The sequence below is a fragment of the Cyprinus carpio genome, chromosome A1, assembly GCF_018340385.1.
Source record: "Cyprinus carpio isolate SPL01 chromosome A1, ASM1834038v1, whole genome shotgun sequence".
NCBI classification, from domain to species: Eukaryota; Metazoa; Chordata; class Actinopteri; order Cypriniformes; family Cyprinidae; genus Cyprinus; species Cyprinus carpio.
In genome coordinates, this window is record NC_056572.1 from 22,129,027 (window position 1) to 22,143,649 (window position 14,623).

Below are 14,623 nucleotides of genomic sequence, written 5' to 3' on the forward strand. Positions count from 1 at the left end.
AGCGCAGCTCGTCTGACACAGAAGAGCGTACGCCATCTGTGTACTGCTCAGAATTGCCAAAATGGCGCTACGCTGATTTGAAGAGACACTGAGGAGAAGAATTGTTGAATGAAGTCATTATTTTTGTTTTCTTCATGTACAAAAAGTATTCTCGTCACTTCATAACGTTACGGTTGAATCACTGATGGCAGATGGACTTTTCTGATGATGCTTTTTATACTTTCCTGGACCTTGACACTGTTTTTTATTTGGCAGACTAACCCACAGTCTCAAGCCTCCCGATTTTCATCCAAAATATCTTAAATTTTGTTCCAAAGACGAACAAAGCTTTTATGGGTTTGGAATGAAATGGGGGTAAGTGATTAATGACAAAATTTTCATCTTGCAGTGAAGTAACCCTTTAAGCAATGCAGTGCTGAAATTTGCGTCCTCACAAATCTTTTCATTATAATACACGAATTGTAGACATTATGAAATATTCATTATGCATATTTTTATTGTGTTATTACAGAGATTTGTGAGATTGCGATGAACTGAGATGTCTTTTAGAGATTATAAATGCAGTGCTCTTTGCTGGCATTCTGCCAAGCCAAACCATTGACTCAGCAGATGCTTGCTTTAGTTAAAAATAACAGTGTTCTGTGAATGTTGATGCTATAATAATAAAAAACAAATATTTATCGGGAGCGTGTATGCTGGGATTTCATAAATTTCATGGAGAAAAAACGTAATGTAACTAGTAATGTAACTAATTACTAATTACTTTTGAAATAAAGTAATCAGAACAGTAACGTGATTACTTTTAAAAGGAGTAATCTGTAATCAGTAATTTGATTACATTTGCCGAGTAACTTGTCCAACACTGGTCTTGTTCACTTAGCACTTCCAAGGAATAGTTCAAGGACTTTCAAGGAATAGTTCACTAAAAAAATTGATATTTGCTGAAAGTGTACCAACCCTCAGGCCATTCAAGATGTAGATGAGTTTGTTTCTTCTTTTGGAGAAAAAAAAAAATATCACTACATCATTAAATTACATTTGGAGCAGTCATGGCCTAATGTTTAGAGAGTCAGACTTGTAACTCGAAGGTTGTGGGTTCGAGTCTCAGGTCCGGCAGGAATTATCAGTGGGGGGAGTGAATATCCAGCACTCTCTTCTACCCTCAATACCACGACTGAGGTGAGACCCTTGAGCAAGTGCTCCCCGGGCGCCGGAGCAATATAGCTGCCCACTGCTCCAGATGTGTGTGCACTTGGATGGGTTAAATACAGAGCACAAATTCTTGAGTATGGGTCACCATACTTGGCCACACCTCACTTCACTCACTCACTTGCTCAACAGTGGATCCTCTGCAGTGAATGGTTGCCGTCAGAATGAGAGTCCAAACAGTTAATAAAAAAAATCACAATAATCCACAAGCAATCCAAATGACTCCATTCCATCAATTAACATCCTGTAAAGTAAAAAGCTGTGTTTGTAAAAAAACAAATTCATCAAGATGTTTTGAACTTCAAACGAGTCCTGCAATATCCATTATATTGCTTCCTCTAGTCATCTCATCTGAATCAGGAGTGAAATATGCACAGATCAAGCACCAGTTACAAGCAAAAACAGTCCTAAACAGTTTTAAACAAATATGTCATTAGGTTTTGATGTGAGAGGACAACAGGGGATAGACATTATCACTAGAGGAAGCATTATTATGGATTATGGATTATGTTTATTTATTTTAATTTTTTAATTTTTTTTTTAAACAAACATGCAACTTTTCACTTAACAAGACATTTTTTATGGATTGGAGTCATGTGGATTACTTGTGGATTATTGTGATGTTTTTATCAGCTATTTGGAAACTTATTCTGACCCATTCACTGAGGATCCACTGGTGCAAGTGATGTAATGCTAAACTTCGATGAAGAAACAAACTCTTGGATGGCCTGAGGGTGAGTACATTTTCAGCAAATTTCCATTTTTGGTTGAACTATTTCTTAAACCTGGTGCTAAATGACTATTTAATTCAAGTCAGTACACCTTCTTTCTATGTAAATTAGGCTTGCTTTTTCACAAAACTCAGTGAGATGAGGAATTGCACCATGCAAATTGCATTCAGCAAAGTTTTGGGTGTCTTTGTGCCGTTAACGCATTTGCATAATTTCTTTAGCGAATCAGTGCTAAAACAATGCAGACAGTATGTGCGAATATCACAGTAATTAGGGAATTCTGCTCATTATATTGTGCATCGGTGAAGGAAACTTTGGCTGTGTCCATTCCAGTTGTAATGGGGGGGCTGGGGTTTGTTCTTGATAACAGATAGAATGAAATGTCAAATGTTTCCCTTTGCTGTTTCCTTGTGATGGTTCTTGTACAGGATTCATAATGACAAAAGAATATAGAGATGTCTTGATGCAGAAAGATTTCGGGTGGAAGTAAGTCGTTGTTACTGACCGTCCAGAGTGTCCCTGATGTCACAGGTCCCATTGGCCTCTCCTTCTCTTGTTCCCTTTGACCATTGCTGGTGCATGATGGAAGGAAATGCTTTTTTGTTGTTTAAATGATAAAGCCCATAAATGCAGTCTTTCATCACTGTCTCCCTTTTGTGTCGCTGCTGTTAGATGTTAGATTTCAGCAACATCTCTTTCCATCTTTATCCACTATCCCTCTTATTTTCTTTGTTGAGGGTAGATGACATTTTCTTGTCTCTATCTCTGTCTCTCTCTTTCTCTCTATAATTCGCTTTCTCTTTCCTTTCCTTCTTGTTTTTCTTATGAGAAAAAAGGTTTTGATTTGCTTTTCCTTTTTTTTTTTCATTCGGAAATAAAGTCATATCAGAATAGAGATTGTATCTGAGTCTAGGCTGTAAAACAGTCTGGGATAATGAAAGCAAAATAAGACAAAGGATAGATTAGGCAGGAGACGACCTAAAGGCATACTGATCTATGTCTGACTTTACCCAGAGCTAAATTAAAAAATGTTCATGTCCTTTTTTGTAATCCAGACTGCATGTTCAAAATGAGATTTCCACACCTTGAGATATCTTGCACAAGAATCCATATTATTATTACTGAAACTAATTATAGTTGGCGAGGTTCTGAAATTACAATACACCATGGGATGTCAACTTTAGTGATATTTTTCAGTTCTTATTATAAGTATGTTTCAATTTCCCATGGCCTGTTTGTTTGTTTTTGATTCCATAAATATTTATTTGTGTTATCAAATAAACTGCTATAATTTTCACTTGAGTTTTTGTATTGGTTACACTTTAAAATTATTTTCAATAATAAATAATAAGCAATACAGTATACAGATTATATACAATGATTAGTAACTCAAGTGCATTCAAATATACATGATACACTTGAAAATATGTGAAAATACACAAACACACAAATAAATGAGTTGATAATCAAAAATAAATGATGAACTGGTTAACTGTGAATTTACATTGACATTTTTGCATAGTTTATGTTGTAATCAAATTACATGATATTGTAAATTAATTAATTATTTAATTAAATCAGAAATGTTATTGTGGTAGAATTTGAATAGACATTAAAAAGTGGCTTTGCATGTCAGTAAATTGTTAATTTCCAAAAATATATCAGTTGATTGTTGAATTTTTATCAAAGCATTTTTTTTATTAATTAATCACTAGTTCTAAATTAATATGTTAAACTGACAGCCCAAGTAAGTTGTTATAATTATAATTGTTGCCTGTGTATTTTGTCTTCTTTTTTTATTTATGCTTAATTGTAACCTGAATATGTAACAAAACATCTAACAGAAACATGCATTTTTTGTTAAATTTATAGGCTTTGAAACAATATGAAATGTGTAAAGTGCTATACAATTAAAAATTAATTGAGGCATTGAATGGATTAATATTTGATTTAATTAAAGGGAAAAATGAAAAATACAGTACCATACATTGTGCTCTGAAAAACAAACAAACATATAAATAAAGAAAGTAAATAAATAAAGAGTTTGAGCCACAGGCATCGCACAAAGTTGAAGAGATCCATGACACAGAAATTCATCTTTGTTATTCATCCAATGTTTTTATTGATGCCATTTGAAGTGGAAATCAGTTAATCAATTATTGAGTCAAAGGTAGTGCAGGTATCTCTCTCACAAAGCACTTCCATTACTCAAGGTTAATATGTATTTAATAATTAAAAGATAATTAAATTCACACTCAAGTTTAATTGTATTTCCATTTGCCCAGGGCTCATTTGCAATTGATAGACCCTCCCCAACTCCCCTGATAGCAGACCTTTATTTGGGTTGTGTAAATTCTGTTATGGAGTCTCGACTTGTGTACTTTCAATGCAGGATGTGCAGAAAAATCAAAGCTTTAAAGATCAATCCTAAGCTGGATCTGACAAACAGAAATCAATGGTGATAATAGATGCTTTTAAGCTATTGAGCGTACATATTGACATGCTAGTCAAATCAGAGGCGCTTGCTGAAAAGGTTCATTTACAGCCAGAGAGGCTAAATACAGTCAGAAATAAAGCTGGATTCCAAATAGTGGTCCACCACTGACAGATTCAAATGTAGTGTTGTTATAAGCGTATTGATTTCCATATGCATTACAGTGTACCGGCATTATCTAAAATATCCTATGTCCTGTCGTGTGCGTGTGGCTCTTGCAGCGACTGCACTAGCGATATGCCTTTTTCACAGTTTCCAAGTGGAGAAATAATGACAGATATCAAACAAGAGTCAGGCATCTTAGACGTCTGCTGATAGAAACCATTTTTAAACCATTTTCAAAAGCAATGAATCCCCCCTCATCCCCAAGATGCATTTCCTCCATGTTGTCTCTATCACACCGATCTGTGGCGTTTTTGAATCCTTCTCTGTGGACCCCTGCCAACTTAATGTGATGTGTAGCCAGCGATTTTAGCTTCATCCATCTCAGCCACTTTTATCAGCACATGTAGCATCTTAAGCCACGTGCTGATATCTCATCCCCGCCGCAGTGTTCCTAGATATATCCGGCCACTTTCTAGCAGGAGATTGAAAGCACGCTGCTGCCTCCCCGTTCTTCTAAATGCCTCATTTTACCACCAACAAAAAGGCTGATGAGAAAAAAAAAAAGGCTGGAAGGCAGTGGCAGGGTGAGAGGAGATTATAGGATCAGGGCATGTATCAAACTACCCAGAGTCGGTGTGCTGTTCTGAGGTCAATTTATTTATTTCTTGACTTTATGAATGACATTATTTGACCTGTCTGGAGATAGTGAAACGTTTTCTAAACATTATCATCAGCATAAGAGAATCTCCACAGGCTCCAGGGTGTTTTATAAACCTACGACTGCATAGGACAATGACAATAAACACTTTAATGACCAATTCACACTATTAATTAGTTGCTTATTAGCACGCATATTACAAGCATATTGGCTGTTAATTAGTACTTACAAAGCACATACTATTGCCTTATCTTGCATGGCCATATTTTAGATCCCTTAAAGGAATAGTTCACCTACACTTGCTGGTCCCCATTGACTTGCATCGTGTTTTTTTTTTTTTTTCTCCCATACTATGGAAGTCAGTGGGGACCAGCAACTGAAGGTAAACTATCCCTTTAATCCTATCTCATACATAAACTTAACAACTACCTTATTATCTATTAATAATAAGCAGCAAATTAGGAGTTTAAGTTTTTGAGGGAAAAGTTGTAGTTAATTGTCAGTTAATATCAGAATTGGTCCCCATACCAAAGTGTGACCCAATAAACAAATATTCTTAAATACATTTACGGCCAGACATTACTAATAACCTTGTCACACATTCATTCAAGTGTAAAAGTTACATCTAATCTAATCAATCAATCAATCGATCAACCGATCAACCGATCAATCAATCAATCAATCAATCAATCAATCAATCAATCAATCAATATTTGTTTGTTTGCTTTATATATATATAAATACATATATATTTTACACACACACACACACACACACATATAAATATATATATATATATATATATATATATTAGAATCTAATATAATAATTTCATAATTTACTGAAAAATAAAGGCACACGGTCCAAAAATAATTACAAACAGGGTCCTAAATTAACATGTTAACAACTGTCAAATGTGAGTAGAAACTGGCTGTAGTGAGTAAATAAAACAGTTATTGGCAGTTGGCTAGTAGCTGTGAATGGAATATTTTGCTTGCATTAAAAAGTAATATAAAGTACAAAGTCACACTGGGTCACATATGAATGAATATCTGACAGCTGCAGTTCCTGGCTCATCTCACATGACACATGATGTTGCTAATGTTTGGAAAAACTTTGGAAATACTTAAAGGGGCATAAATATATTAATATTGCAAATAAAAGTTGCAAAATATCATTCAGTGTCTGATACGATATATTTATACATTTTCTCAATTCCTCCGACAACTTCCATGAGTGACAGCTTGCCCCAGTCTCCCCTATTTATTCATTTATTTATTTTTCAGGTATGTTTACATTTCTTGTGTCCATGTGTCTCTATGTAGTTGTTCTGCAGGACTGATGACCTGGGCCTTGTCACAAGCATTTTAAATCCAGTTTAAGCTGCAAATTACATACAGTATAAACTGAACATTAGCTGACTTGACCTGTTTGGAAATGTAACTCTTTAGACGCTCTTTCAATCAAACTTTTTGGTTGCAAACAGCAGACTATTGTGAGGAGCTATCGGCACACATCAGGGCTATGATACAGCAAGTTTCTGATTGAGAGGCTATTAGGGAAGACTTAGCTTATCACTACAATAATGAAAGTGAATAAGTGGAGGCTTTAGTGCTAATGAAGTGCATCCTTCTTAATTAATTATCAGAGAGAGAGAGATTAGGGAGATAAGAAATAAAAGAAAAAGAAGAGGAAACATGATTGAAGAAAGAGATTTATGCTGAAGATACAGAAAGAAGAGGAGAAATAGTGAAGAAAACAGTTAAGTGTAAAAAAAAAAAAAGGTGTGAGTACAAAAGAACTATGTATGAGAAAGAAACTGAATGTGTGGAAAATGAGAATGCCGGAACAAAGTGAGAGTTTGTGAAAAAGAAAGTGAGAATGTGGAAGAAATAGTGAGAGTGTTATAACCAGATATGGGAAAGTGTTTGGAAAAGCAAATGTGTGCAATACAACGTGTTTGGAAAGAGAAAAAGGATGTGTAAAAGAGAGAACAATGCAGAAAGTCATTCAAAGCAGAGCAGCAGTGTGATGGCCAGATGTCCTGTCATTACTGTTTGATTCAGCTGTAGCTTGTGGCTTTAGTAAATCTATTAGGCTCTTATGGCTTGTGTTCACAGCCTCAGCCTAACCAAGCATATGTGTAGTGCATCACAGTCTAGAGATACTACTTAAAAAATGATGTAAGTCTATTGAAAATGGCAGTAAGGAGTCTCACATTGCCTGGATATGACAGTGAAATGACTAGGTAGTGATATTTTGCTATCAGAAGGGGCAAATATTGGGTCTAATTTAGTAATTGTAAGCACAGACAGAGCTGGGTAGATTACTTACAAACTGTAATCCGTTACTGATTTCATGGCAAAAATTGAAGAGTTCATTTGCAAAAAATGATAAACGTCAGGTTAAAAAAAAAAAAAAAAAAGTGAACTGGCTGCCATGCGTTATTCACTTATTACACGGCTCTGTGGAATACTTGATTCTGATTGGTCAGTCGCGACATTCCGAGGTATGTTATCCCTGGATAACAACCTGTAAAAGCTAATAACCCAGGCTCATCCGGGTAACAGCAGTTGGCGCTGTACTCTTGCTTGAACTATTTTTGTTCTTGGTGGAAGCTTTGTGTTTGTTTACCTAATAAAATATTAAAACTCGATTCAAAATGGTGTACAATTGTTTAATTATGTCATCCTGGTATCGTGGACTCGCTCTCGTTTCATACAAACCCAGCTGCTGCCATTTTGCTACGATTGTTTTGTACGCTGTAATGGATTCTAAGAGAACTAACAAACTGGTATGGTTTTAAAACATTTACATCTTAATTATTTTATTACCTTAATTATTTTGTGGTGAAATGTTGTGTAATACGTGGTTTGACTGCACAGTTTCCCTTAAATGTCCGTTTAGTTTGAATTTGCCGCTTACTCGCAACTGCTGTCTTCACGGAAGCTTTGCGTTCAAATATTTCAACTCAAATCAATAGTTGTTGTGAGAACAACTGACTGGATGTACATTATCCCTTACAAATAGCACGTTCTGAACCCTCAGCATGTTTTGTCACAAAAGGCGGTATTGTCCACTGTCAAGACATCGTGTGTTCACGTTTAATGGCAGAAACCGACAAGCACCCTTGTTGTTTGTGTACGCAACCCGATAAGTCAGTTTTAGAAAATCTGCCAGCAGTATTCAGGTCAGGTGATAAGGCTGCTAGTCACTTAGTAAAGACGTGCTAGCCGAGAGGAGTTTCGTCTAAAGGAGTTATGTCAAAGCTGACTAAAAGTGATCAAGAATGGATAATTTCAACGAACTTGATGAACCCGTGATATATTCTTTGGGATGTAAAAGGAAAATACAAGCAGCATGTTACAGTGGTGAAGGAAAAGCTCCCTGTATTGTGTGTAATCACAATGTTTTTCAGGTGTCTACAATGTCAGTTGAGGAAATTACAAAGATTAACCGAGTGTTATCTGCTTTTACCAGAAAATGATAGTTGGAGTTATCTAATTTTGCTAAAAAAAACTAACTTTTAATATATAAAAAACATACTTTCAATAAACTTTAATTTTGTAAGTTACTTTTTTTTTTTTTTTTTTTTTTGGTTATTGTTACTTTATCAAAACAATCCAACTACAGTTTGATTGATATTACTTGGAATGCAAAAAAAAAAAACTCTTCAATTGTAGTTAGTATTAGTAACATAATATAATCAGACTACTTTTTGATTACTTTTAGATTACTTTTGACTTAAAGGTACAATATGTAATTTTTCGCCACTAGAGGGCGCATATTCAAAACAAAACAAAAAGAATCAAAGAAAAAAAATAATCAAAGGCGTAGTTTGATGACACCGTGACTGAGTGTGGAATCATGGGAGTTGTTGTCTTCATCCCCACAGCCGTTGCAATCCAACGAGACTCCGTCAGAAATCATGTTCATGGATGAGCTAATGATTTATTAACATAGCAGAATGAAGCAGGGTGAGGCTGAAAGCCGTCGATGCGAAACGATGCCGCTGAACGAGCGTGACACACGACTCGAAAGCAGCTGAGCTTTTATTATGCCACAGTCGACCGCTTCCGCTCCTTCCGGTCATGCATATGTGGGAGAAAAAAAAAACTATTTTATAATACTAATCTAATTATAATACTATAATTATAATCTGTTATAATGCTACTCTGTGCAGTCGTCACTGGTCTATTAAAACACACTACATATTAAAGCGTCTTTGGTGTTTCCATGTTTTCTACAAAACAAAACCGGAAATCGAGGGGTTATGACGTCATTGGCATGCAACACAATGACACTATGGACACGGTCCGTGTCAGTAGTTACAATTGCTTATTTCTCTGGATTTAAACATTCTTCGAAACATTTGGGATAATGTAAGTACACAAGTCAGCAAAATATATAACACTGTTCTAGTGGTTTTTGGATAGTTTAATAAAAAATCGTACATATTGTGTCTTTAATTCGTTTATCACGTTGATTTAAATAGGATAATATTGTACCATATTCATATAAAAATACAAGTGAGAAAAATATTTTTATTTGTTGTAATTAACAACATGCAGTGCATTAAGCATTACATTATGCCAAGGTTTCCCAACCGGCGGTTCATAAAGGAACTGCAGTTGAGTTTAATGAAAAGCTAATAATTGATTAATTCCTAAAATGTAAAAGTAAAATAAATAATTTTAAAATAACATAAATTCAAATAAATTATTAAATATCTAAAAATAATAATAATAATAATAACAATATTTTATTTGTTTACCTGCATGTTTTATTAATTAAATATTTAATATTCTAAATATTAAAATATTTATTTTAAAATCTCAGGGGTACTTCAAGTAAATATATTAGATGAAAGAGGTTCAGAAAACAAAAAAACCCTGGGAACCCCTGCATTAAGAAATAACATGAATTTGTGAATTTTTATGTATTTGGAAGACGAAAGCCTTTCAAAGACATAGTAATACATGGTTAAATAACCCACCATAATTCAAATAAAAATGTATGTGTTCATCAGTGATTGACACAATGTTGAAACACTTTCTTAAACCTGAAATGATTTTTGGAAATCCAGTGGTCAAATGCTGTGTGGCCACCTGACTTATGACTGTTTTTTGTGTGAATATCCACAAAACTGGAAGATTTTCTGAGAGTATATAGGCCTGTTTATACCTGGTCACTTTGTGTATTTTTTCTGATCGGATAGCTATTTGATCGTGAAATGACCAGGTGTAAATGCCCTCCGAAACGCATTCAAGACACATATAAATCTGATCGCTCAAGCCACTTCAGGAGGTGGTCTGGGATGCATTCCAGACTGGACAAGTGTAAATGCATCTGGTTGTTGAAACCACATATGCAAATTTTACTTCTCCCAAAACTTTAAAATAATAAACGTGTGAAGGCGTGTTATAGGCTATATGACATTATAGCCAGATATGACAGTCCTAATGCAACACGCATTGCCGCGGACGAGTAGCTAAGCTGACGCACAAACTGCCGCAAATGAAACTGAAAGTAAGACGCAGATGCTCAACACACAATCATCTTCATTTCGCCAGCATTTTTAATTTTTATTTTTTTGCCAGCAACCGCCAGCATTTTCAATCAAAAATTTCATAGCCTTCAAAATATTTCGTTGAATATCTGTACTTGCAATATTTCAAAAGAAAGATAACCATTTTTTTTTTAATCAACACTTGATTGTGGGCAAGTTTCATAAATATATGAGCAAGTTCTAAACAAAAAGCTGAAAAAAAATCATGTTTTTGTCAAAGACTACAGTACATTCAGATCAGAATAAATTATCAAAACATAGATAGAGTAGATTGCTTCCATCAACACCCCAAAGCTTACACAGTCCTGCACCACTTCATTGACATTTTATTCAGTAACATTAGGCAGTTTTGATTTATATCCTGTTTAATGTTTAATGATCATGTAATTTTACACACACATCTGCTTTACAGATGTGAATCCTTGTTTCTGTTTTTTTTTTTTTTGCCTGTGTTTTGATCCTGAGATTCTGTAGTCTGTCAGAAGAAGTATGGCCCCTTACCATATAATGTCGAAAACACAGAAATCCGGAAAATCCCTTTTAACCAACCCCAAACTTTTGAACGGTAGTGTGGTGTACTTTATAGTATTGTATATTAATGTGTATAAATAACCATTTAGTGTATATTATATGAATTTAAATAAATAAATAAATTTTTGTGTTCTCCAGTTATCCCACTATCTATCTTCTCATACCTCTGTCCTTTGCTCTCCACAGTGGGATGCCATCACGGAAATGGATGAGCATAACCGTCCCATCCACACCTTCCAGGTGTGCCATGTAATGGAACCCAACCAGAACAACTGGCTCCGTACAAACTGGATACCCCGTCAGGCTGCACAGAAGATCTATGTGGAGCTTCGCTTCACCCTTCGGGACTGCAACAGCATTCCCTGGGTCTCTGGCACTTGTAAGGAGACTTTTAACCTCCTCTACTTTGAGACGGATGAGCCGCAAGGTGCCAATGCTCATTTTCATCCCAACGACTACGCCAAAATCGATACTATTGCCGCCGATGAGAGTTTCACACAGACAGACCTGGGCGACCGTGTTCTGAGGCTGAATACCGAAGTGCGGGAAGTGGGTCCAATAGCTCGTAAGGGTTTTTACTTGGCCTTCCAGGATGTGGGCGCATGTATCGCCCTGGTGTCTGTGAGAGTTTATTACAAAAAGTGCCCATCTACCTTGAGAAACCTTGCCGCCTTTCCTGACACTGTACCGCGGGTGGATTCGTCTTCATTGGTGGAGGTCAGGGGAGCGTGTGTTGAGAACGCTGAGGAACGGGACACACCTAGGCTGTACTGTGGAGCTGATGGTGATTGGTTGGTGCCACTGGGCCGTTGTGTCTGCAGCATAGGCTATGAGGAGAATGACAATCTCTGTATTGGTGAGTTCTAACATTAAATCCTGCTTCATTTTCTGTCTGTGCTATAGGACGGTAGTATACATATACCTAGTTTGTATAATTATATAATTACAATATTTATATACAATATATATATATATATATATATATATATATATATATATATATATATATATATATATATATATATATATATATTATATATATATATATGTATATATATATATATATATATATATGTATATATATATATATATATATATGTGTGTGAGAGAGAGTGTGTGTGTGTGTGTGTGTTAAATTTGTACAATTTAAAATTACTGTCTCTTTGAATATATTTTAAAATTATATTTAATTCTGTGATTTCAGCAGCCAATACTCCAGTCTTCAGTGTCACATGATTCTTCAAAAATCACTTTAACATGCTGATTTGCTGCTCAGTAAACATTTATTATTATTATCAACTTTGAAAATATTTGAGCTGCTTAATATGTTTGAGAAAATATAGATTTTTTTTTTTTAGAATACTGAACAGCATCTATCTAATGAGATGAAAATCTTCGAATAGTAAAATAGTTAATTATGGATTATCCAAACATATATTTGTTATGGAACATACAGTATAAAAACTGGCTGTAGATTAAACATCTGACCTTCTGACCCTTAATTAGTCAAGTGTTGTTCCAAGGCCGCTCTACACGACTCAGCTTGAATATGTCGTCTGTGTTTGTGTATGTGAACAGTGATTTTGATTTTGCTTGGGATTATTATGCATTTATTTATATATTTTTGCAAGTTACAGTATCTTAATTTTCTCTGGCTTCAGATTTGCTTGGAAAGGTGGAACCCGGAGCGGAGGTAAAGTGTGATTACAGAATGATTTGAGCCGGGAAGGAAAATTACTCCATTCCACTCACATATTGTATTCCAGTCTGAATGTTGCTTGCCAATGTGCAAAGCTTGATACTTCACTTGCTTTTTTTGGAATTGTTTGTGTTGGTGGAGAACAGGCCAGCTTTTGTCTGAAATGTGCATCACTCGATATCTGCTCCTGTATCGTTGCATAAAAGTGATATCAAGGAGATATTAACTACAACAGCACTTGCTTGTGGGACATTTCTTAAATATAAAGTTAACAAGTTTATTAAAATTACTCATCCTTAAGATTTTGGTCATACCGCCCAACTCTTTTCCATTTGTGATTGACTGAAAAAAGCCCCATTCCTGACAGCAGGTAAAAAAAAATGAGAGAATTCTGCTGTGATCTCCTGTATGGAAAAAGCAAGGGACTGTCATGATAGAGACATCAGTGACTGACCCGGTTCACGCTGCGGCAGCCTGTAGGGAGGTTCTCTGTACATGTGAGAGAATAGAAGATGGCAGTGGGAGTCAAAGGCATCATTGCATTCTCCTCATTATCATACAATAGCTGAGCATTTCAACCATTCTTCAAAAGCTTTAAAGATTTTGCAGTGTGAGAGGCACTTGTTTTCAGTCTCTTTCTCAGGATTTAGGATCCACCAGATGAAGTATCTCTATTATGATAGCACACTGTCTGTGATATGATTTAGATTTGGTGAGTACATCAAAAGTAAAGCTCTGCAGTCACAAGGCTGTTCAGTGTATCTCTACTACCTGCCTCCCCCGTTTCCTGCCAGCTCTGTCTCTTTCTTCCTCTTTGCACATTATCTAAGCAGATCACTCCTCAGATTAAGGCTGCAATCGCACTGGCACCTGTCAAAGCCCTTATCAAATCCCCAGTGTCAGGGCGGATCCCGCAGCAAAGTGAATCCATAATCAGCTCTCCCCTGCCCATCAGAGACCAGTTGCTCAGCATGGTGTTTGTGTGTGTGTCAGGGACAGAAGCAGAGGTAGAGAGAGACATATGAATTGTCATATTTTCAGAGTATGTACTGAACTTACTTACAGCACTTCCTGATTGGTGAAGTTTGTTTGTTAGTGATGCAGATGTGTCACATATATTCTTGATATGAAGTACAAAAAAAAAAAAGAAAATGTTAAAATAAAGTGTTTTTAAACCATAGGAATACAGTTTTAAAATGCTGGCTAATACTGGTGTTTCCTGTTATTACTGCTAAAGGTGCAGCCACATTAGTGAAATATCACGGGTAAAAAATATCTGATTGTCCACTGTCGATAGTGGTGCAATGCAAGAAGCACTACTCACATAGAGGTCAACAAATTTCTGTTGGTCAATGTGACAAATTTAGTTGCAAAATCTACATTGGGAAAATTTTCACCTTCACTTGAAACTCCTGATTTGCAGATTCCTATGAAATGACTGCATTTTAAATGCAGAATCTTGCCAAGTAGTAGTAAATCTGAATAAAGAGTAGTAAATATTACATTTCCATTTTATTTTATTGAAATAGATAAAAAATAAAACCTTAAAAAATGAAATCAGATGTTTCAAAGGCAACAAGAATTTAATAATAGGGCAAAATGGTATGCAACGTTAAATATCCAGTAT

General features: G+C 35.5%; 1 protein-coding gene across 3 annotated transcripts in view; it reads left to right on the plus strand.

The window, feature by feature from the left end:
• The window catches only part of LOC109052917 (ephrin type-A receptor 6-like), a 114,850-nt gene that overhangs the window by 23,366 nt on the left and 76,861 nt on the right, over nucleotides 1-14,623 (plus strand). For all 3 annotated transcript variants that reach the window (XM_042757679.1, XM_042757687.1, XM_042757696.1), the window contains exon 3: nucleotides 11,484-12,153. In XM_042757679.1, the coding sequence (XP_042613613.1) occupies nucleotides 11,484-12,153 (670 nt within the window). The remainder of the gene's footprint in view (nucleotides 1-11,483; nucleotides 12,154-14,623) is intronic.